Source organism: Monodelphis domestica, chromosome 2, assembly GCF_027887165.1.
Source record: "Monodelphis domestica isolate mMonDom1 chromosome 2, mMonDom1.pri, whole genome shotgun sequence".
NCBI classification, from domain to species: domain Eukaryota; kingdom Metazoa; phylum Chordata; class Mammalia; order Didelphimorphia; family Didelphidae; genus Monodelphis; species Monodelphis domestica.
In genome coordinates this window covers 339,425,238-339,450,808 of record NC_077228.1, presented here as the reverse complement: position 1 = coordinate 339,450,808, position 25,571 = coordinate 339,425,238, and the positions used below count along the sequence as shown (strand labels likewise).

Below are 25,571 nucleotides of genomic sequence, written 5' to 3'. Positions count from 1 at the left end.
GATAGAATAAAAAGAGTGAATGAATTAAAGAATTACATGACAGTATCTTAAGTGCCTACATTAAAAGAAATATTTTTTTAAAAATACTGAAGAAGTAGTAAAGTTAAAAGACTTGAGGGGACAGCTGGATAGCTCAATGTATTGAGAGCCAGGCTTAGAGATGGGAGGTCCTAGTTTCAAATCTGACCTCAGACACACTTCCTAGCTGTGTGATCCTGGGTAAGTCACTTAACCCCCATTGACTAGCCCTTACTGCTTTTCTGCCTTGGATCCAATACATAGTATAAGATAAGAATTTTTTTAAAAGACTTGAGTTAAATTTTGGTAGGGCCAATAAAAATAATATTTGTACAATCAAGTGAATACATTTGTACAATCAAGTGTTCTTTGCATCTTTTATAGCACGAAAAAAACAATCGAAAGTAAGACAACTGAATTTGTTAATCCTCTGCCTCTTAAGAAACAGTCTCCTGTAATATCTAAGGAACAGCAGCAGCAGCATTTGGACCAGCTTATTGAAATGAATGAGAAGAATATATTTTTGCAAAAGACTACATACAATATTAGTGAAGGTAGTTTGCCTAAAGGAACTTCTACTGAAGAGAATATAGATAAAACACAACTTGATATATTAAGGAAAAAACTAGCCAAAGAGTCTTCACCCTTATTTCATGGTAGCAAAATTAATCAAGTAAGTATTATTTCAGATCATTAAAATGTTTAAGTAGATAAATTATAGATATTACAAGTAATATATTTGACCTGTTAGCTGAATTTATTGAAATACAATTTGTTGTTCTGAAAAGAACATTGGATGTAGAATCAGAAAAACTGGGCTTGCTTGTATCCCAGCTGTGCTGTGGATTATCTGTGTGATCTGTGTAATATTAATCTGGTTATATATCACTTCCAAGTTTGGCCTCATTCCCTCTTCATCTATAAATTTGAAGATTCGACTTAAATGGTTTCTGAGACCCTTTTCAGTTCAAAAATCACCTGATTCTACAAAAATAACTAATAACTCTTACTTGATTGAAAGATGTAAAAAACCATAAATCTTTACCTACAACATGTGATAAATTTAGAAAATAAGTTTCTTGGGCTCAAAAACAGCTCCCATATATTAGAGTTTAGCAGAATCTTCTAATCAGTGGTATGAGTATGACTTTATAACTGCTTACAGTGTGCCAAAAATATATTGCTTACTTGAGAAATTGAACAGAATTTGACTAGTAAACAAAATTAGATGTAATGATCATTGTTATTCTAAATTTGCAAAACCCAAACCCTATTTTGGCTCATATTTTGAAACTTTTCTGATATGGACATCCATCTGGATTTTATAAAGTATGAAAAATTATGTTCTCATTATTGCTCATTCAGCCTCTTTAAGGTTTTCAGAAGTACATGAAAATGACATTTCACAGGAGTAAAAATGAATAGGCTGGAAAGGTGAGGAAATGTGTTTAGTTCAGTCTGTCCCTGCTTCTTCATCTTGATTGGTCAGTGAAGGTGAAAATTTCTATGAAAGGCTTTATTTAAGGTATTCACTTTATAGATAAGAGTGAGAATGTTAAGCATTCAATAAGGTACTTTGAGGGCCCTTTCTAGCCCTTCTTAGATTCTCTAATCTTAAAAACGCATCTTTTAATATCACTGACTTAACCATGGTTTTACTTCATTTACTCCTGTAGTTCAATTCCGTATACTTTAAGTAATATGTACTTCTTTTAAATTCTTATTCTGTACAGGTCATCAGATCTCAGTTACCTCAGCTGAGCTCTGGGGAGGATGATATCAGTCCTATTATCAGTAAGCAGACAATATACAAGAGGCCAACAAGTACACCTCCTTTAGTAAAGAGAAAATCACAAAGTGGATCCAAAGCATCTGTGAGAAGCTCAGGATATGGCAAGTCATATTCACCATTAAAAACTAGTTCTACTGTTGAAAAGAAAACATCAAAGAACATTATAAAAAAGGAAAACTTAAAATCCAAATCCCCTCCATATAAAATTAAGCAAAAAGGTAATTGGTTCTACTTTAATAATTTGTACTTAAAAATTTCCATTGCCACTCAAAGGACAAAAAAAGACATCCTTTAAATTTAGCTCATTTTTCTTATAGTTATATACTAAATTAAATCAACCAATGAGCATTTATTAAATGTCTGCTATGTGTCAGACACTATATATGAGGCACTCCATATGCTAAGACAAATATGAAATGGTCCTTCCCCACCAAGAGCTTACAATTCTATCAGGAGAGATGATATGAATATAAATGTGTACACAATAAAATACAAGATAGTTTTGGAAGGTGGAGGCATTGGTAACTGGGGTCAGGAAAGCTTCATGCAGAATAGAGAGCTTGAGCCTAGTCTTGAAAATCATAAGGAATTCTAAGAGGCTCTTGACCTATAAGGAACACATCTGCCATGTGAAGAACAGCAAGAATTGTAGTTCAGCTGGAATCAAAGTGCATAAAGGATGTGTAATAAGCCTGGAAAATTGAGATTGGGAGAGCAATTGCAGGAAGCCATAGCAGTGGACTAGATGAGAGGTGAAGAAGGCCTAAACCAGCATACAGCTATAATGATGAAGGGAAAGAGTCAGATGTGAGAGATACTGTAGAGATAGAAACAACAAGATTTGTTAACTGATTAGACATTAACTTCCTAGCTGTGTGACCCTAAGTAAGTCAGTTGGTTGCCTCAGCACCTACCTCTCAAGTTGTTGTGCAGAATAAATGAGATGATGTTTGTAAAGTGCTTTTTCCCACAGTAAACACTTAACAAATAGTTATTCCCTTCCCTACCCTTCCCTTCCACTATCTACCATTTTTTTTCTTGAAGACATTATTCACGTCCTATAAGTGTGAGGCTACAGTTTATTCAACAAAATTTGGGCTTCTCTCATTTCATTTACACTGATCCATATTTTCTAACATGTTCCCATTGTCCTCATTTATTCCTGTTTTATTTAAATGATAATGGTAAGGAACATTCATTTCTTTGAGCAATATTTCTTCCCATGGCTTTTCTTGACAATGTATTGTATTTCTGGTTTAGTGGATGTTCATTTGATATCTTAACAATTTAAAATTTATACAAGTTTAACATCTTAGCACTATGATACAAGTTTAACATTTTAACACTTATAAATGACTAGCACATTACTTTAAAAAATAAATTTAGCCTGTTTTATAGAAGACTGTAATATAAACCATGTTTTTAATGATGACTTTTATATTTTGCTTATATATAAATTATGCTTTGAAAGAATATAATCTGAGCTTAATATTTGTCAAACTATATATTTATTTTTCTTATTTTCTAAGAAATAGCTTGTGAACATTTAAGAAACAAGACTCATTGTAGGTTCTTTAGAAGCATGAGATATTCTAGACTAACTTCATGTCTTTTCTAGACTATTAGTGCTAGGAAGTGCTATATGCATACATTAATTACTCAGGTGTCAATCAAGGATTTGGCTGAATCTTCCATGATATCCTTATAAAATGTCTGAGCTTATTGTCAGTCTACCAGTCTGTAAATACTTACTAAGCATCTACTATATGCCAATCACTGAAAATACAGAGAAAGGATAAAAACAACCCCTACTCTTCTAATGGAGGAGACAACATGCAAACAACTCTACAAACAAGAAATATACAGGATACCTTGGAAATAATCAACATGGGAAACACTAGAGTTAATGGAGATCAAGATAGATTTCTGTAGAAGGTAGGGTTTTAGCTAGGACTTGAAGAATCTTTAACTTACATATTTAAAGTCTCAGATTGGTAGGAGGTCTTCAATAGGATGTCCCAAGTCTTTCACCCTGTTTTATTCAACAGGGGCACATTGGCAAATATATAAAGTGTTAGAAACAGTTTTAGGGTTCATCAAGTCTAATTTCCTCATTTGACAAAGTACCTGAGAATCAGAGGTTAATGACTTGTCCAATGTCACACAAATATTTCAAAGCCAAGTCTGTTGAAGCAAAACCTAGTCCCTCTTCTGGAAAGCACCATGCTGTCTCAGTACTGTTATCACTGGAATAGTATAGAGCACTGGACTTGGAGTCACACCTGAGTTCAGATCCCATTCTATACAGTTAGTAGCTGTATGACCAACATCAAGTTATTTAATATTTCTATGCATCACTTTTCTCATCCATAAAATGAAAAAGTGTAATCAGTGGCCTCTTAGTGTGTCCCTTCCATCTCTCTAATCTATGAGTTTTGCTTTGAATAAAAAATATAGATATTTATCAAATTTGCAGATGATAATGTTGAATGGGGATGCTTAATACAATGAAATTCAGAAAACATATCCAAAAACAGCCTTGATAGACTAGAACACTTGGGATCAGAAATTTAACGGAACAAGTACAAAATGGAGAGAAATTACTGGAAAATTTTCATTAAAAAAACATCTATTTGGGGACAGCTCAGTGGATAGAGAGCCTGGCCTAGAGACAATAGGTCCTAGGTTCAAATCTTGCCTCAGACACATCCTAGCATTGTGATCCTGGGCAAATCACTTTACCTCTTTACCTCTAACCTGACCATTCTTCTGCCTTGGAACTGATTTAAGGCAGAAAATTAAGAGTTTAATTTATAGATTGATAGATTTTCTGTGTGTGTGTGTGTGTGTGAGAGAGAGAGAGAGAGAGAGGACTAAAAGGTCATAATGTCTTATACAGTGAGGCAGCAAAATGAACTCATGCGGTTTTAGGCCGCTCAAACAGAAATATGATAGCCAGAGAAAGGAAGGAGATAATCCTGTTATACTCTTCCTTGGTGACATAATATCTGGAGTATTGTGTCTCATTGCAGTGTGAATTGACATGAATAGGTGCAACATTTACAAACTGGTGACATCCAGTGGCTAGTGACTGTGGGGCCAGTTTGTCAACAGTGCCAGCTAATCAAAGGATCTGGGAATTTTCCGTTTAATAGGATTAATGAATTCTAGTTACAGAGAGAGATATTTTGATTCAGTATAAGGAAAATTTTCTAACAATGTTGTCCAAAGTAACATAAGTTTTCTTAGGAAGTATTGAGTTCCTTGCCCATAAAGGTCTTCAAATGGAAGCTGAATAAATGCATCATGAGTATTATAAGCAGGATTCCTACTTTGGAGGAGTTTGGGACTAGATCACTGAATTCCCTTCCAGTTTGAATAGTTAATGATTCTAACCCAAACTCTGCCTACTCATACTTTACTGTTCCATATAGAAACCTCTTTTAGCATGGAGAAAACTTGACCATTGTAAGTTGCCTTGCTACACCATCCATAATAATTTCCAGGCAGTGCATGTTTCCAACAGCAAAATTTCTGAGTGAGCTTTAAATTATAACTGTGGTTTAAACATCAGAGATTTTGAAATAAGAATCCTTCCCAAAAGTTAAATACACATGGAGTCAGTGCTTACAGCATTTTAGCTGTATCACCACTTTCATTTTACCTGTATCAAAGTTTATTAATACACAATGGGAAGATATTTATGTTTCCTTGTGTTTGGTAATGATGTGAGTACTTTTTTTTTTCTTTTGCAAATTTTAGGAACTTTATTCGCAACAAAACTAATAAGATCTGGAGCGACTGATAAACCAGTGACCAAATCTGAAATTTGTCTAACAACTCCTAGTAAAACACTTGTTAATAACCTTCAGATTCAAGTTCCTCCAGAAAAAGACTCCCATATACAGTATCAGGATGTAAGTAGTGAATTTCAGGTTAATAATCATCATACTTTTATATTCTCAAAAAAACTACTGAAATAGAATAAATGCCAATGACTGAGAAATAATTATTATTTAGCATTTGTTTTGAAGTGAAAAATTATCCATTATGTTATTTTATGCTCATTCTTTATATTCCAACCATTTATATGAATCTACTGTGTAAATTTTTTTTTCTAAATAGGATTCCATTTTAGGCCCTATGGGAAACCCAGAGAGAGAATTGTATTGGCTAAAAAGGGTTCAAGAGGCAGAAGAAAATTGGAGTGGAGCTCAAGCCTTAATTGAACAAATTAAAGCTACCTTCTCAGATAAACAGAAAGAACTTGAAAATAAAATACAAGAACTAAAGGAACAAAAAGAAAAAGAACTTTTTAGAGTGAATCAAGATAATTATATACTTCAAGCCAAGGTATTCTAGCTATTGGCCTGTTATTTTCTTCCATCAAAGAACCTATACCCCCTCCTATGTATTTTCTTGACCTTTTCCAATTGGTATTATCTGATATAATAAGTCTTCCACATAAAAATTGGATAAATCTCCTAAGAAACTTCCCCTGTGAGACAGTCCACATCAGTTCAACTCTGTTGGTGTCCTACTGGTTGGTAGTAGGATCAAACCTCATTAATCAGAAAACATTATCTCTTTCTCCTTTACAACTTGCTCACATGCCTAAGAAACTGGTCAGATTAATTTTGTTATTTTATAGTTAAGTGGAATTGGTTCCCAATTGAGGCAGGGAACTCAACATGCCTTAGGGCCGAAAAATCAGTTATTTATTTAGTCAAAACCATTCAAATAATGAATATACGTAGTAAGAACTCTTCACATTCAGGCCAATGACAAGTGCATTTTAAGTTGGGATGCCAGAGTAACCCTATATAATTGGAGTAGGGTTTAAGGAAGGATTAATGAGAATCTTTTACATAGTCTGGATAGCATACATGAACTAATTTTCTCCTATCTTTTATAAAATTTTAATATATTTTTCTGCATTTTCATTTTTTAAACTTTGTATAGAAAGTATAAAAGTTATTTTAGGAAATGTGAATCCAATAAATATTTAATATATACATGTGTATACACACATGTATATATTCATACATATGTTATCAGAATTAAATTTTAATGGTTTAACTAAAATATATGAAAATTATAAATAATATGGTGGTCACTGATTTAAAATATTGTTCAAAGTTGAAATAACTTTAATAGCTTTTATTTACAAAAGATGTGGAAAGGGTGAAAACAGAGAAACCCAAAAGGGTAGAGAAGACATTAGCCTAACTAAATATTGCTGGGGTGCTTGACTCAGCCAGGACTTGTTGACCTTCAACCAGAATTAAACTCTCTCCAGAAAACAGGAAGGGAAATCAAGCTATCTACTCACCCAAGTTCCCTCCAAGAGGCAGGTTAAAATGATGACTCCAACTGAAGGTGACTCTTGAGGCCAACTTTCTTCCTTGAGCAGACCTTCTTCTTGAAGCTGACTTCCTTCTTGGAGACTACTTTTTTAGCCCCAGAAATTCAGGGCCTTTTATAGTGTCTTCTTGTCCCTTCCACTTTTCACAAGGGCCAATCACAGATTCCAAATTGCCCAACACTGGTGAATACTCATCAAAAGAGTTCACAGATTCCTGGCTGACTGAGGTGTGAATTCTCATTTCCTGGTTGATTGAATTGAAAGGGTGGAGAGCTCCTCCACCTAGTGCTAAGTAGGGTATTCAAGCTTTTGTTGATTCAATTCAAAAGTAGACAAAAGAATGTTAATCTAGTGAGGTACTAAGTAGAGGTACATTTAAGTTATTGTTAACCAAAGTGTTAACTCAAAATAGACAAAGGGAATAAAGGATTCCTTTTCACAAGCATAAACTCTGAGAGAAAAAATAATTCCTTTTAAAATGTATATATACATGAGGGTGTGTATAAAAGTTTCCTAATTTCATATTGTGTAATCACATTTGGTATAAAATGTGTTCTATGGGTAAGTGATATAGTGAATAGGGACAGGCCACTAGACTTGCAGTTAGGAAGACCCAACTTAAAATCTAGCCTTGGAAATTTACTAGCAGTGTAATCCAGAGAAATTCATTTAACTTTTTTATGCCTTGGTCTCTTCATCTGTAAAGTGGGAATAATAATACCATCTATCTATCAAGGTTTTTGAGAGGATCAAATGAGATAATACGTGAAATGGCACTTTGCAGACTTAAAGTGCTCTGTAAATTTGAGCTACCTTCTATAACCCTAACCAAACAAGATATTCGAAGTGCCAGAAATGCTTTGATATACCATTTTATCAATTACATGATTTCAAGACCTAGACTCCAAATATTAAATCACAGTTTTGCTTTTTATTGTTTGTAAGTCGTTTCAGTCATGTGTCCAACTTTTCATAACCCCATTTGAGATTTTCTTGGCAAAGACACTGAAGTGGTTTGCCATTTCCTTCTCCAGCTCATTTTACAAGTGAAGATACTGTGGCAAATAGAGTTAAGTGACTTGCCCAGGATCACATAGCTAGTTAGTTAAGTGTCTGGGGCTGGATTTGAACTCAGGCCTTTCTGACTCAAGGCCTAGCACTCTCTCCACTGTACTACCTAGCTGCTTTTTGCCAGATATCATTGCAAAACTTCCTGAATAAATTATAGCTGAGTGCCTTAAACAGAGTAGATGATTAATAACTGTTTATTGATAAAGTGTGCTTTAAAAAAAAATCTCAAGTTAGGGAGAACTGAGTTAGAATGAGCTTTAACCTAAGAAAATATGTAACATTTCAGTTAATTCCATAAAGTGACTTAAGACCAATGGTGGTATTGCTTTAATTATGACAAAACCTGGGTGTGATAGGATAATACTAAAGTCACATAATATAAAGGCAAGTGTAAGATTGTTGTACTTTTCTTCATTTCTCTTCACCTCTTTAATCATCTCCCCAAAATATAACATATTTTGTGCTTTTTTCAAAGTTGAATAGCTTTGAAGAGGCAAACAAAAAGCTTAAGTGGTTTGATGCTGAAGAAGCAGCTAGTCTCATCTCTGAAGAAAAAATAAAGCAAATTCGAAAAGAAATCCAAGAACAGGAGACCCTTCTTCAAGGATATCAGCAAGTATAGTAATTCTTATGATGGTGGAGTTTTCTTCTCATCTTTTGTTAAAATGAATTATCTTAAAATATTTATATGTTACTTTGCAGAAGTTTGAATGGCCTTAATGACTCCAGCATAAATCATTTTTAAATATTTCTTAGAAACTGTTGTGGGAAGGAAACTTTTAGCTTTCTAACATACTTTCAAAAGGATATTCTTTAATGATTGAGTTTTTACAATAAAACATGTTAATTAGTTAATCATTAGTTAATCAGTTAACTAAATTACCAGTGTATGTTCTATTATAGGATAAAAAAAATAATCATTGAATTAAATAGGAGAAAATCTCAGTACAACTAAATTGCCACTGAGGCATCTGATGATTGATATTCTGCCACTTCTACATGTCTCCTTCCCTTTTTTTTCCCCTTCTTCTTTCTTTCACCTTCTAATTCCTTTTCTGTTCTTCCTGGCCAAGCATAAAGCCTGCCAGAGATGCTCAATCACGTGGTAATACCTTTCCAGTAATACCTCTATAACACCATTTGGCTCAGGGTGACTATAATATTTACTGCAACAGAAATGGACTTAACTATACAAGGTATGTCCCAGAAGCTACTAAGTTCTATTTAGGCACTATGCTCTTAATTTACTTAGCTGCCTTCATGTAGATAGTAAAATAATCATTTAAACTCATTGTTTAAATGCTTTTCTCCAGGCATTTAGCACATGATCAGGCCATTTCAATATTTACTATATAAAATCATAATTATGAAAGTTAAATTATTAATATTTATTATATAGTAGCATTAAGAAAAAATAAAATTTGGAGGCAGATATGTTGCTTAGTGGATTGAGAGCCAGCCCTAGAGACAAAAGGTCCTCAGTTCAAAGCTAACCTCAGACACTTCCTAGCTGTGTGACCCTGAATAAATAATTTAACCCTAATTGCATAGAACTTACCACTTTTCTGCCTTTGAACCAACTTTGTATCAGATGGGGGGGTAGAGGGAGGAAAAGATTAAGACAGACAGACAGAAAGAACAATTTAAAGATCACAGAAAAAAAGTTCTTGGACATTTTTGTATTCTATTTTTCCTACCTGTAATGTATTTTGGGAAAAAAAAAAGGCCTGTTCCACTTCTGATACTATTTTATCATCTGAAAGATCTGAAAGAACCTTGTTCTTTCCCTGTATACATGGGTCACAAATCTTTCCTAGAACAAAGGCTCAGAATTTAGAGCTAGAAGGTACCTTAAATCTCCTCTAGCCTTAATTTTCTCATTTACAAATAAGAAAACAGTGATTCAGGAAAGTAATCTAATTTTTGCCAAGGTCACAAAGTGAAAGAGCCAAGACTTAAACTTGTTTTAAGAAAAACTCTGTGGGCTCTTTACCTTCAGAAGTATTAAGCAATTCTTACTATCTGGCCTATTTCCCACATTTTGCAAGTTTCTATTTCTTGACTGAGCTTCCAAAAACGGTCCTCTAGCCATGATTTTTCTTCTTCTGGTTTATAAACAAAAAGCATGAAGGGGGGGCGGGGAGTGGAATTGAGGTTTGTTCTGGGTCCTCTTTTCTCCAGTTCTCTAATTATCTCTTCCATTTGAGATAGAGGTATAGATGTCAGCAACAACTCATCTTTCTTTGAAGCTCACAGTGAACCCAAGAACTCCTTTGCAATAATTTTGCTTCTCTTACACCCTTCATCTGGATTATTTTCCAATTAGCTTTATACTGTGAATAAATGTTGTTTTTCACATAGACTATTATTAAAGGCACTAAAATATTCTTCTAAATTGCGAAAAATCTTTAGGCTCAAAAACTTAGAGATGAGGATACAAGTTCTAATTGTCTCATTCTGAGAGGTTGTCTCTTAAACTCACTGGATTTCAGTTTCCTTTCATAAAATTAAGAGGAATTGTACTAGATGATCATTCTGACTCTAACAAACCCTTAAACCCTGACATTGTATGATGACTGAGGAGGTATAGATTAGTAGAAAGAATGATACACTTGAAGTCATGAACTTTGAATTTGAATCCCACTTCAGATGTCTTTGTAACTGACTTAAACCCTCTGTGACTTCTCTGTGAAGTTTTCAATCATCTGTGAAGTGGAAATAATTCTGAATATCTTTAAAGGCTGGTGTATTGCTTTGTAAAATTAAAAGATATATAAATTTGAATCATCAACATTAACTTTTGAACCATACTCACTCATAATGACTTATAAACACAGAGTAACATTGAGAACCTCTATACACACACACACACAATCTCAAAAAGGTATATTCAAATATATTCAAACATTTTTCAAACCACAAATGGGAAGTGAACAGTGGTAAGTAGATCATCACTCTAAAAATCCCTTGAAGCAATTATAGAACTTCTCCTTAACCTTACCTGTATGTTTTCTTTTTCATTTTAACCCTTACTTCTGTCTTATCTACTCCAAAACAGAAGAGCAGCAAGGGCTAGGTAGGAAAAGAGAATTAAGGAACTTGCCCAGTATCATGTAGCTAAAGTCAGATTTGAACCTAGTACCTCCCACCTCTAGAACTGGTGCTCGATCTACTGTGCTACCTAGCTGCCCCTCTACTTCTTTATTCTTTATTTGAGAGAAGTGAATATCTATAATTTGAGGCAGTATGACATAGGAGATCTAGAGTCTCCAGACTTAAGTTCAATTTGACATAAATTGGCTGTGACACTGGGCAAGTCATTTAACCTCTTAGTACCCCAAGTTTTTCTCTGACCTTGCAGAGTAGATGCTGAATTGCATTGGTAGAGAGAATTTCCTCTCAAGAGTGTTCTCCTCTACCAATGAAATCCAATTAAAAACAAACAAACAAACAAACTACAAGGTCCAGAATTTCAATGTGTAGTTTTCAAGATATTGAAATTCAAACATTATTTGTGTTTATTTTTATTCAAAGATTGGCAAATTACTGTTAATAAAATAGAAAAAGCTTAAAGTTTTTTTAAGTATTTTGCAATATACAGCTTGTAGCATTGCAACTAGATTTTAAACAAGGTGTAATTTTCTTTTTCAAAAGGAAAATGAAAGATTATATAAACAAGTGAAAGAGCTTCAGATGCAAAATAAGAAAAATGAAGAAAGACTGTTTAAAGAAAATCAGTGCTTATTGACTGAGTTGACTTCCTTAAAGTAAGTACTTCTTAAATTCTTAGACTATGCTTTTATCACTTAATAAGTAGTTTAATGCTAAATGAAACTACGTTCTAAATATTAATACTTAATTCATCTTGTCTGTATTTTAAAGTTTAGAAACTTATTGTTTTAAATATAGCATATTCATATTTGAGTTTGCAGTCATTCCTAAGAAGGGATGTCATTAATCCTGAAATGATTTCTTGATGAATTTCTCAAAACCATGCTATTTTTATTTATTTATTAAATACTAAATTTTTTTACTCATACAACATTGTCATATATGCCTCTGAAACTACTATTCCAACTTACGCTCACACTGATAAGTTGGGGGCCCAAATCAACACTGGCTCTAGGTGCATTTTATCTAGTCCTGAGCCCCTACCTCTATTTTTCCCATCATGATCATTTGTTGATTATAAATTTAGTCAATCAGATTTAATTACCTTTTTGAAAGAGATAATATCTCATAGTTGAGAAGAGTTTTTGTAACATTTGTTACAAAATATCTTATTTGTGATACCTTCCCACAAGTATATACAGAGGCCAAGGAAGTAGAGCTCATGTGGCAAAACAAATGGAACAGCTCCCAGAAGACTTTTTGCTAGAGTCCTCCTGATACTCTTCTCCCCTCCTTAAATATTATGTAATTACAACTTTCTTTTTTTTTTTGTACCCTTACCTTCTTGATTAAAATCAATACTGTGTAATGGTCCCAAGCAGAAGAGTGGTAAGGGACTAGGCAATGGAGATTAAATGACTTGCCCAGGGTCACACAGTTAGGAGGTATCTGAATCCAGATTTGAACCCAGGACCTCCCATCGCTAGGCCTGGCTCTCCATCCACTGAGCTACCCAGCTGCCCCCTGTTACAGCTTTCTTATGTGTTTTTTTCCTTATTTTTTTCAAACCTTAACTTAATGTTTTAGAATCAATACTATGTATTAATTCTAAGGTAGAAGACCAGTAAGGGCTAGGCTAGTAAGTGGGGATTAAGTGACTTGCCCAGGGTCACACAGCTAGGAAGTATCTGAGGCCAGATTTGTAATAAATATATTTGTTTTCCAATTTTCAAATTTTCCCACACATATCAATTACTATTTGAAAGGACAGTTAGAAGAATTATAGGGTAAATACCTCCATTTTTTGACAAAGAAACTCTGAAAGTCCCTGGAACCACTGTTTTCTTGAAGCCTAGAAGTAAATTCCTTAGAGGCCTGATAAAGCCAGTGTTGAAGTACTTTTCTTTATTCATTCAACAGTCATTCACCACTTCAGCTATTCTTAGTTGTCTATATCAGATTCCTGGAAGCTGATGGAAAACAAGGCAGAGTTTTTAGTTATGTTTATTTTTTAAAATAGGAAAGTAAAAAGAGATTATGTTGTAGAGGAAATATGTGAGTCAATATGATATACCCTTTTAACTCAATAGTTATCTGTTATCCTTTCTGCCCCCAAAATAGAGCCATATTTTTGGCCAAAGTGTTGGAATTTCCTAAATTTTAATGCTTGAGAATAGCCATTCTTTCTATTCTTTTGAATGGATACGATTTCATTTTACCTTTGTGGCTCATCTGGTAATTTTAAATATTAACTATCTCATATTCTTCTGGAAGTGAGCTAGTTACAAATTCTAAACTTAAAAACCAGAAAACTAGGGGATTGAAGCATTTTGATAAATTGGGTATTCTAGTTAACTGAGATTTACCCTATAAAATATCTGAATTATCCATTTTAAAGGAACCAAGATATAATAACAAGTTTAACATTTTAAATTTCTTAGTCTCTTATTTTATCAGGCACTTTGTTGCAGTTCATTTAATTTATTAATGTATTCATATCATAAATATTAGTCACTCAACATTCATACAAATATAGTAGAAGATAAGAAATTAAATCTTTAATGGCCCCAAGTTATAACCTAGATGTTGCATTTTAAAGATAAAAATGTTGGCAATAGGTTATTTTTTATATTTATTCAATAAAAATGAAACATAAAATACATTATTTTTATTCTTTTCTGGCTTTTTGAATTCCATATCAAAAAGATAACTCTTCTTTCATTCCATAAATATGTTTATCTCTAATACTGCCAATTGTAAACCTCAAATTTCCTTAGACTTATAAATGTTGGAAATTTCACCATTGGGATATTTCATACTTGGAAAATTTCTTACTGATAGTCTATTGGAATGGGAACCCCATTGGCATGGGAGGTTCCTTCTCTTCCCTTCTTAAGATTACTTTAGGACAGAAACCCTTTGCTGAACAATGGAAAGGACTTTGACCTATGCTTAAGCATAGAACAGGAATTTCTTTGAGTCTTGATTGATTTTAGAATTGATACAATGGAGATACTTGGAATAAATCTCCACCCTATTCAGTCCTAATAGGATTGAGTAAGGGCTGCAGCCTAGATCAAAATTTAATTATTCCAATCTGTACCCTACTCAGGTTAACAGGATTTAGAAAGGGCTGTAGCAAAGGAGTAAAGATTTAATCATTTGAAAATATGACCTTCAACAGACATGTGCAAAAGCCAGAAACCTCTGGGCGGTCCTGGGTTAAGCTAGAGCCTCCATTGGCACAGGGAAATTGATGAACAGTGATTGGTAGATGGGAGAACTGAGGGGAGGAACTTGGATGGTTTCCTTAAAGATAGGGGGTCGGAAGACTCCAGGGGGGTTGAGAGTTGGTCGGTGTGGTTCAGAGCAAGCTCCTCAGAGCCCACACGAACCACACCGACCAACTCTCCACCTCCCCTCAGAAATCTTATTCAAATAAATTCTGTCAATGCAGATAACAATACAGATTATAACAATGTATAGAAAAAAGTTTTCTAATTATTCTGAAAATGTTTGGTCAAGACAGTCCTCTTAAAAGGTAAAATTGTTTTAGTATCTTAACCTTCATTTAAATACTAGATGACACATTAGTTCTGAACTGAGATTCTTTTTTGAGACTTACTTTTTATAATTTTCTTAATAAATAAAATATTTTGTCTAAGAATGAAATGATTGTGGTTTTATACAAAATATTAAAATGATATATTTTCCAATTACATTAGAGAACAGATGCATAAAAACAGTGTCCCGTCTCGAGTAGTTCAACATTCAGAAGCAAACAAAAACCAGAGTTTTACAGAACTTCTTGCAGAACTTCGAACAACGCTGGTAAGCAGCCTAAAAAGTATCCCAACTAGAAATAGTCAATACCATACTAAAAATCCATGCAAAATCTGCTGTTGTTGGACCTGAAGGTTCAGTATCTCAACAGGATATAAAGAAAAGGAATGCAAGGAAGAATGAATGAAGGGGGCCTAGTATTACCAGGTCTCACACACTGTTCAAAAGACCAAGACTATTTGATACTTTAAAAAAAAAAAACAGAAGCAGCAGACCAGTAGAATAAACTAGCTTACAAAAACAGTACCAGTGTTCAGTAAACCGAAGAACATATATCACTGGGAGGAAGAATATCCCATTTAGTAGCAAGAACCTACTGGGAGAATTAGAGAGGAGTTTGTTTAAAAATCCATTTCATTTAGGATTTTCATACTACATGTCACAACTAATTCTGAATGGATAAGTGGCCTAAACAAAAACAGTCACATCATTCAGGTATATAATATTATAAGGCTTTATCTGAAATATAGGGCAATCCTAGAATAATAAGAGAAACTGCTAAGAAAGGGGAAAATCTATTAAATAAAAGTGTGATATCCAGAATAAGAAATGGATCCAAAAATTTAAGGCCAAGAGCTTCAAATGATTAAAAGATATAAACAGTTTTTAAAATTACAAATGTGGATGATTAGCAATCATAAAAAAGTACTTCATATCACTAATAATAAAATGAAAATTAAAACAATTCTAAATATTTTCCTTCAGCTTGGCAAGGATAGAAATAGTTGATATTTCAGTGGTTTTGTGAAGACAAGCATATTAAATCTATTAGATTTGTGAATTGGTTCATTTCTTCAGGAAAACATTTTGGAATTCTACAAGAAAAGTCATTTATCTGTTAGACATTTGACCCAATGATTCTACTATTGAGCATATGCCCCAGAGAGTGAAAAGTCAAAAAGAAAGGTCTCTTGCATCTGAAAATATTTATTGGAGAACTTCTGTATATTCTGGCAGTAAAAAACTAACCCCCCAAAATGGATTTCTATCAATTGGGGAATGACTAAACAAATTGTGTATGTTAAATGTAATAGAATATTATTAAATAGTAAGTAAAATTATGAATATAAAGATTTAATAGAAATACATAGACTTATGAATTGAGGCAGATCAAAGAAAGTAGAACTGTGAGAACAAATATGCACAATGATTGCAAGAGTGTAAATAAAAACAATACTAAAAGGCAGAAAAATTCAGATTAATTGCAATGATAAATTCTCATCTCAGAAGACAGGTAGCAAAATGTGCTTTCTGCCTCCCAATAGAGAAGTGAGAGAGTAGAATGCTGTAAATGTTGTTATTTAATGTTGTTTTGTGAGTGGGTTTTGCTTAAATGTTTTTCTTTGTTACAAGGAAAAGTTGTTATTGGTAGGTGGAGTTAAGTAAGAGTTCATTGGGAAATAATAATGTAAAAAACAAACTCATCAAATAAATTGTTGAAATAAAACATTCACAATGTAGTCAAAGGAGTTTGTAGTCATGAAATGTAGTTACCATTTTAAATTCATGACATTTGAGAAATTAATGGGTGAGAAATTTTTTTAATGCCAGTTTGAGGTAACAGGACTAATGCTTTCGGACAATCACATCAGACTTTATAGAGGAGATACATTTTGGTAGAAAATGTTGGTAGTACATGTTTATCTCAATTTAAGGAAATCTAATCTGTGAGTGATCAAGATTTACTATGGGGTGTTACAATTAAATTAATATACCTATCCAGTTACTAATTTTTATAAAGTTTATTAGAAGGGGTAGACCATCATAGTTTTAAATTTCATTCTTACTCTAAGTACCTGACCACGTGTGGCCTATTCTTTTTCCTCTCCCACCTTACCTGCCTGCTCCCTCCCAGAGTTCATCCAAAAAGCCCAGCCAGTCCCTGCCCCTTCTTCTTCTATTGACAGTCCCAGATGCCGCGTTCATATTTGAGAAATCTTGATGGACAGGTCGATCCTCCAGTAGGGGTAGGGAATGAACTTCCTTGACACAGGGGGAAAAAATTAATGCAGTAATCTTGTTTTACTAAACAACATTACATATGTTACAAAATGAACATCATGAAGTTCATTAAAACAATGTTATTTAGCAGGTGTTTTTGAATGTAAGTTAAATAACACTTATAAAAATGTAATTTATGTGCAATTTTAAGGAATATATGTTATCAATAAAGCATTTGAAATCCTTAAGGCACTCTATAAATATGAGCTGTTATTGTTGTTACATAAAGCAAAACACAACTGTATCTTTTGTTTATCTGTAGAAATGCTGTGTAATTTTTTTAATGTCTAGACCTGTAATTTCATTGGTAGAAGGAGCAAACCTACCAGCTAAGTAAATAAACTTCCTCTCTCAACTCAGATCAGTAATTGCACTATCTTTTTAGTTTTATAAAGTTGGAGGTGAGGTTGAGGGTCTGGGTTTAAGTGCATTGTTCAAAATCACATAGCCTATTTATATCAGAGGCAAGATTTGAAGCTAAGTCTTTTGATTGTAAGACCAATTCTTTAAGCCACACTAATAATCAAATTATAGAACTCTTATATAAGGAATAGATATAATTTCATATATAGATAAATCAAAACTAGAAAAAACCAAATCCAAGAAAATCCTGTTTGTCTAGAAATTGTATTGCTGTCTTTCTCACAAATAAGTCTTAAAAATTAGAGAATTTAGCAGAAATGGATATTATCTCTAAAAACTGTAGAACACCTACAGCAGAGGTTCAGCAAGCTTCTTAGAAGTATAAACTCAAGTTCTGATTTTTGATATGGTCGTATGGGAAAGAGATGGTGCTAAATACAGCTACCAACTGAGGAAGGCTCCTTGCATACCACCATTTCTTATGATATATAGATGCTTCTTCCCTTCTCCATTGGCAGTAAAGAAGGAGTATGAGTGGAGCAGGCAACTCTCCTGCCATTCATAATTGACACTTGACCTTGGCCCTTTTCCAAAGAAACTGATTAGAGATATTCAGGGTAACCATTGCCAAACGATGGCAATGATTCTATACTTTTTAAAAAAGATTACTAAAGAAAGAACTCTAAGAATTATAAATTTAGGGGACATATAGGTGACTCAGTGGATAGAGAGCCAGATTTGGAGACAGGGAGTCCTAGGTTCAAATCTGGCCTCATACACTTCTTGGCTATGTGACCCTGGGTAAGTCATTTGCTTACCCTTTAAAGCTTTCCTGCCTTAGAATTAATACATAGTCTTGATTCTAGCACAGAAGTTAAGAGTTTTAAAAAATTGTAAGTTTCTTACTCTTCTCTTACACAATACTATCATAGGGAGAGGGCCTATACTTAGAAGTTTGTAGAATAATTGGACCACTTAAAACTAAGATCAGAGTATTAATGGATTTAGAGCCAAAAGAAGGGACATTAGTCAAATCACCTCATTTTACAGTTGAGGAAATTGAGACTAAGGGAGGTTATAATGATTTCCCTATCTTAGATCTAATAAATAGTTGAATCAGAATTCACAGTCAGGTCCCCAATTCCAAATCTAATATCCTTTCCTCTCTACTTTGTGGGCTTGGCTCACATAAGATCTATTAAAAAGGGTTATACTGTCATTTTTAGGGTTTGAAAACTGAATAAATAACCTTTTGAATTATGTTAGGAGATTCAAACAAAAATTTTAACACTGTATTCTTTTTATAAAACTTAAGTTTCAAGTTTCTATATAATAATACTGCAATCACCCAAGGAAATTTATTTTAGCAATTTGTAAATTATTCTGAAGATTCTGTGCTTTGACATAATTTGGATTTATTTGTTTCCTTGAATAACCAGAAAGAAAAAAACAAATTATTAGAAGAAATTAAAATACTGAAACAAGACAAACAAGCTCTTGAAGTGGACTTGGAAAAGATGAAGAAAGAGCGAGATCTTGCTAAGAATCAAATTATTTATGCATCAGGTAAAACCTTAAACAGATTTGTATTTACTTAGATAGTATAAATAGAACAATAGAATAGAAATTTTACTCCTTAAGATGCTGCCAAACACTATATAAGACTTCCCTGGCTGACAGTTTTGCAAATACAAAAAACATTATTAATAAATCATCATCAAGCCCTATCAAAACATGATTCTGCCAATTGTCCATTCCATCTGGAAATAAAATCTTTTCTATGGTTGTTTCATATAGTATGTTTTTATGGAACCCATTAACAATTTTAGGTGAGTATTACCTTTATTATAAAACTTTTGAAATTGGATGAAACATAAAAGTACCTTATTTTTCAATCAAGTGGATACATTTCAGTTCTTTGAGCCTGACATAATTGCAGAATGGATTATTGGCATATTTTTATACAAGACATCTAGAAATAACAGCACCACACTCTTAATGACATTCACAAAATGGTCAAATGCTTGCTGTGTATTTTGAGATTAGGATTTCTTGCTGAAATCCTGACCAAAAAGTGTTCAGTTTTTTGTGTCAAGTTGTGCTAAATGATGGGCCAAAATCCAAAATGGCATTTACCAAATTTCACCATAAGGCTAGTTGTGTGTGTGTGTGTGTGTGTGTGTGTGTGTGTGTGTGTGTGTATAAACTTGTGCTGAAATGTTCCTGTTGTTTTCAACAATAGATACTCCTTCAGTACTATTTCCTTGGTATATACAGTGACCCCTCACCTATCGGGAGAATTACATTCCAGAGACCCCAATGATAGGTGAAAATCTGCAAAGTAGCAGCATTATATTTATTTTGTTATTCTTTGATGATAAGCATCTTCCGCTGGCTCTTGGGTTCACTGCCAGAAACCTTAGAAGGCACAGAACATTTGGGCAGCACAGGGCTTGAAATAAATTCATACTTTTACAAAAACTTCACAAAAACACAACACTGCAGAGCAACACTATGTGCAGCGATCAGACATCAATGTGAAGTGGATAAGGAGAGATGCTGAATGTATGGGCACAGTGCAGGAGAGCAGATTGATGCTTCAGTCACTGAGTCAGTCAGTGCTCAGGATACAGAACACAGGTCTGTGGTTGGTCACCTTTTATTCTGTCAGCAAGTAGTGTGCATGTACAATCTCACACTGGCAAACTTGCGCAAGTGGTAGTGGAATACTGCATTTCCATTGTGTATGGTATTGTATTCATCCGCAAAATCCTGCAATATAGTGAAAACTCCACAATACAGAATTCGATTTTTTTTAAACCCACGATACAGTGAAGCTGTGATAAGTGAACTTCAAAATAGAAAGGTTTCCCTTGCTGGGATTATGATTATATTTACCTTCTCATAAATAAACTTGAATTTATAAACCCTTACAATTTTGAAAATCTTCTTCCTTCAACCCCTATTCAGGTGCCACATTGCTTATGAAAATTTCTCTGATTCCCCCAGCTGAAAGTTTTTTCCCCTTCCATCATACTTATTTGTATATATATATTGTTATCTTCTAGTAGTTCCTTGTGGGAAGGGAATGGAATGTTTTTCATTTTGGCATTCTAAGACTTTACGAAACAATAATTATTTAATAAATGTTGAATTCATGGGAAATGAATTAAATTACTTCAACCTCTATTAATAATAAATGGGATAACTGATTAATAATTTATTATCCCAATCACTAGAATAATTATCCCCATAAGTCTTTATCATTCCTTTCAGAACTTCATTAAACCTTTCCATCAATCCCTTTTTCATGGGGATGTTATGCAGTTATCTTTTATGTGATCAATTAAATGTCACTCTTAAATATTTCATCATTTAAGCTAGTGGTCCTTTTGGGCTCCATCTAACATCCTTACCCACCATTCCTCAACTTATTCGTTTTTTATGACCTCTGCTTCTTTAGATATAGACATAGTCAGATCCTTAATCTTTCAGTCACCCACAAATATTCCATTTCTATATTTATGAACTCTGACCATTGCGAACTATTGTCACTTTCCCTCCCCCTCTCCTTGCCATCCCAAACCCTATTCATAATCCTCATTGCAACCTCCAGTCCCTCTACTCTTCAATTATTTTCCAATCCATCATTGTTTATACTCTCCTTCCTTCCCCTTCTTTATTGCTTGGGGAACCAGTTTAACTCTATACTGCCCTATTCTCTTAACTCCCTTGCCCACTTATTCTATTACAAATCTTGCCCTGCCCAACCTCAGCCTTGGATCATTCCTACCATCTGCTGATTTCTCTCTTCCTGTTCATGAGCAGAGCTGGAGAAAATCATATAACTGGGGTAACTGGGTCTACTGTAAATTTATCTTACATGATTTTAGCTGGACCCTCACTATCCATTCACCATAGTGCCTTTTCCTTTTCATCCTTCCTTAAACTTGCTACAGGTCTCCATCCCTCTCAGACCATCCTTCTACCTTTTTCAGCTAAAAACCTTACCTAATTCACTAAAAAGAAATGGGGGGCTATTTACCAAGAACTCTTTTTCAGATGTCTTCCACTACTGTTTCCTCTTTCACCCTTGTCTTAAGTGAAGAAGTAGCCCTTCTTGCTAGGGCTAATTATGTACACACAAGTAATTCATCTCTACCACATCTCCAGCAGATTTCCCCCCTATCATCTCGAATTTCCTCCCAATCTTCAATCTCTATTTTGCTGCTTCATTACTGTCTACAAGCATGCACAGGTCTCCCCCTTCCTTAAAAATGTCTTCAGTCTATCCACCCCCTTGTTGTTCCATATCTTTCCTCCTTTCTTGGCCAAGCTTTTTGAGAAAGCTGTCTACAATCAGTGCCTCCACTTCCTTTGCTCTCACTTTCTTCCTAAGTCAACAATTTTGTTCCTAACTTCATCTTTCAACTAAAAATACTCCCTCTAGAGTTATAACTGACCTCTTAATTGCCTAATTAAATGGCTTTTTCCCAGTCCTCAAACTTCTTGACCTCTCTGCAACCTTTGACATTTAGTCACTCTCTTCTCTTTTGGTTCTTTCTCTAGGCTTTTGTGACATTACACTCCTGGTTTGTATTCTGCCTGTCCTACTACTATCTTTCAGCCTCCTGAATTTTTGCTAGATCTTCATCCAGCAAAAATCATGCCTGCTAATAACTGTGGGAGTCCTTCCAGGGCCCTCTTATTTTTCTTGATATTATTTCACTTAAATATCTCATGAGCTCTTGTGGCTTCCAATTATCTTCTCAATGTAGACAATTTGTAGATCTATTTGTCCAGCCTTATCTACCCTCCTAACATTTTACATCTCTAGCTGCCTGTAGGACATTTCATACTAAATGTAACTCGTTATGTTCAAATCTGAACTCATTATCTTTCCCCCAAAACTCTCTTTCCTAATTTTCCTATTCCTGCCAAATGTGCCTCCACTCTCCCAATCAGCTATGTGAACTATCAAGTTGATTAATTTTGAGTGATTATTTGTATCATTAAGGTATAAATTAGGGCCACCTGCTTCAGTATTTGGAATGATGACTCTGGTTTTGTGAATTTAAAAATACAATCATTTTCTCCTATCCATTTCAGTGCCTTCATTGGTCTGTAAATGCCATCAAAACTAAGTGATTACCTCATTACCTACATGTCCACTCTATATAGGGGAAAAGACAACCTATGAATAAAATTTAAGTGTGCAAAAGAGATTTATTCACTTATAATCTTTACAGCAAGCTGGAAATGAGAATGGGATGACAGTGGTGTTACCAGTACCCAGATTATGGTACTGTGGTAACTTTAAAGATGGTTAGCCAGCGTCCTCTTTTTTAATTTATTTATTTTAAAAATATTTTTCTATGTTTACATGATTGAATTTCTTTTCCTCCCTCGCTCTCAGAGCCAATAAGCAATTCCACTGGGTTCTACAAATGTTATCACTTGATACTTATTTCCATATCATTAATTTTTGCAATAGAACAATTTTTTAAAACAAAAACCCCAAATCATATACCCATATAAACAAATAAGTCATATGTTTTTCTTTTGCATTTCTGCTCCTACAGTTCTTTCTCTCAATGTGGATAGCATTCTTTCTCATAAGTCCATCAGAATTGTTCTAGATCATTGTATTGCTACCACTAGCAAAGTCCATTATATTCAATTATTCCACAATGTTTTACTTTCTGTGTACAATGTTCTCTTGGTTCTGTTCATTTCACTTCATATCAGTTCATAGAAGTTCTTCCAGTTCATATAGAAATCTATTAATTCATCATTCCTAATAGCACAATAGTATTCCATCACTATCATATACCACAATTTGTTGAACCATTCCCCAATTGAGGGACACCACAAAGAGTGTGGCAATGAATATTTTTGTACAACTCTTTTTTATTATCTCTTTGGGCAGTAGTGGTATTGCTAGATCAAAGGGCAGGCATTCATTTAAAGCCCTTTGCACATAATTCCAAATTGCGTTCTAGAACGGTTGGATGAATTCACAATTCCACCAGCAGTGTATTAGTGTCTCAATTTTGCCACATACCCTCAAACATTTATTATTTTCTTTTACTGTCATATTGGCCAATCTGCTAATATAAGGTGGTACCTCAAGAGTCATTTTGATTTGCATTTTTATAATCAGGAGGGATTTAGAAAAGTTTTTCATGTGATTATTGATAGTTTTGATGTCTTCATCTGTAAGCTGACTATTCATATCCTTTGACCATTTGTCATTTGGGAAATGGCTTGATTTCTTATATGTGTCCCTTACATATTTGGGAAATTAGACCTTTGTCAGAGAATTTTGTTATAATTTTTCCTAGTTTGTTGCTGCCCTTCTAATTTTGATTACATTGATTTTGTTTGTACAAACCCTTTTTAATTTAATATAATCAAAATTATTTCTTTTACATTTTTATAATGTTCTCTGTCTCTTGCTTGGTCTTAAATTCCTTCCTTTCCCATAGATCTGACAGGTGTGCTAGTCTATGTTCACCTAATTTGTTTGTGATTTCTATCTTTATATTTAAGTCATTTACCCATTTTGAATTTATCTTGATATATGTAAGATATTGATGTAGACTTAATTTTTCCCATACTGTCTTCTAATTTTCCCAGCAGGTTTTGTCAAATAGTGAGTTCTGGTTCCAAAAGCTGAGATTACTTCCTCTTTTTTTTTTTACACTTCCTCTTTTTTAAAAGAAAAATCTCATCTCTAATATGTTTTAGACATGTTCTCTCTTTTTATTGTTTTGTTGTTTTTTTTACTTTTGAAAATTTTTAATCAATTAATTGAGAATATTTTTCTATGGTTACAGGATTCATGTTCTTTCCCTCCCCTCATCCCACCCCCCTCCCATAGCCGACATGCAATTCCACTGGGGTTTACATGTGTCATTGATTATGACCTATTTCTATATTATTGATATTTGTACTAGGGTGATCATTTAGCATCTATATCCCCAATCATATCCCCTTCAACCCATGTGATCAAGCAGTTATTTTTCTTCTGTGTTTTTATTACCATAGTACTTCTTCTGAATTGGGATAGTGTTCTTTCTCATAAGTCCCTCAGAATTGTCCTGGATCACTGCATTGTTGCTAGTAGAGAAGTTAATTACGTTCGATTGTACCACAGTGTATCAGTCTCTGTGTACAATGTTTTCCTGGTTCTGCTTTTTTCACTCTGCATCAATTCCTGGAGATCATTCCAGTTCACATAGAATTCCTCCAGTTCATTATTCCTTTGAGCACAATAGTATTCCATCACCAATATATACCACAATTTGTTCAGCCATTCCGCAATTGGAAGGCATCCTCTCATTTTCCAATTTTTTGCCATCACAAAGAGCACAGCTATAAATATTCTTGTACAAGTCTTTTTCTCTATGATCTCTTTGGGATACAAACCCAGTAGTGCTATGGCAGGATTAAAGAGTTTAGCTCCCTTTGGGCATAGTTCCAAATTGCCTTTCAGAATGGTTGGATCAATTCACAACTCCACCAACAATGTATTAATGTCCCAATTTTGCTACATCCCCTCCAACATATATTACGTTTCCTTTGCTATCATGTTAGCCAATATGCTAGGTGTGAGGTAGTACCTCAGAGTTGTTTTGATTTGCATTTCTCTGATTAGAAGATATTTAGAACACTTTTTCACATGCTTATTAATAGTTTTAATTTCTTTCTCTGAAAATTGCTTATTCATGTCCCTTGCCCATCTATCCGTTGAGGATTGACTTGATTTTTTTTGTACAATTGATTTATCTCCTTATAAATTTGAGTAATTAGACTTTTGTCAGAGGTTTTTGTTATAAAGATTGTTTCACAATTTGTTGCTTCCCTTCTAATTTTGGTTGCATTGGTTTTGTTTGTACAAAACCTTTTTAATTAAATGTAATCAAAATCATTTTGTATTTTGTAATTTTTTCTAACTCTTGCTTGATCTTAAAAATCTTTCCTTTCCCAAAGATCTGACATGTA

The 25,571-nt window shown here is 33.9% G+C and overlaps 1 protein-coding gene across 13 annotated transcripts in view; it reads left to right on the top strand.

Annotated features, from left to right (window-relative positions):
- Positions 1-25,571, top strand: part of CEP162 (centrosomal protein 162) — a 118,140-nt gene that overhangs the window by 61,813 nt on the left and 30,756 nt on the right. For 12 of the 13 annotated variants that reach the window (XM_007484274.3, XM_007484273.3, XM_007484272.3 and 9 more), the window contains 8 exons: positions 403-691; positions 1,752-2,028; positions 5,573-5,727; positions 5,936-6,163; positions 8,722-8,862; positions 11,901-12,013; positions 15,083-15,188; positions 19,004-19,130. In XM_007484274.3, coding sequence (XP_007484336.2) covers positions 403-691; positions 1,752-2,028; positions 5,573-5,727; positions 5,936-6,163; positions 8,722-8,862; positions 11,901-12,013; positions 15,083-15,188; positions 19,004-19,130 — 1,436 coding nt within the window. The remainder of the gene's footprint in view (positions 1-402; positions 692-1,751; positions 2,029-5,572; positions 5,728-5,935; positions 6,164-8,721; positions 8,863-11,900; positions 12,014-15,082; positions 15,189-19,003; positions 19,131-25,571) is intronic. The other variant, XM_007484275.3, reaches the window with a different exon arrangement.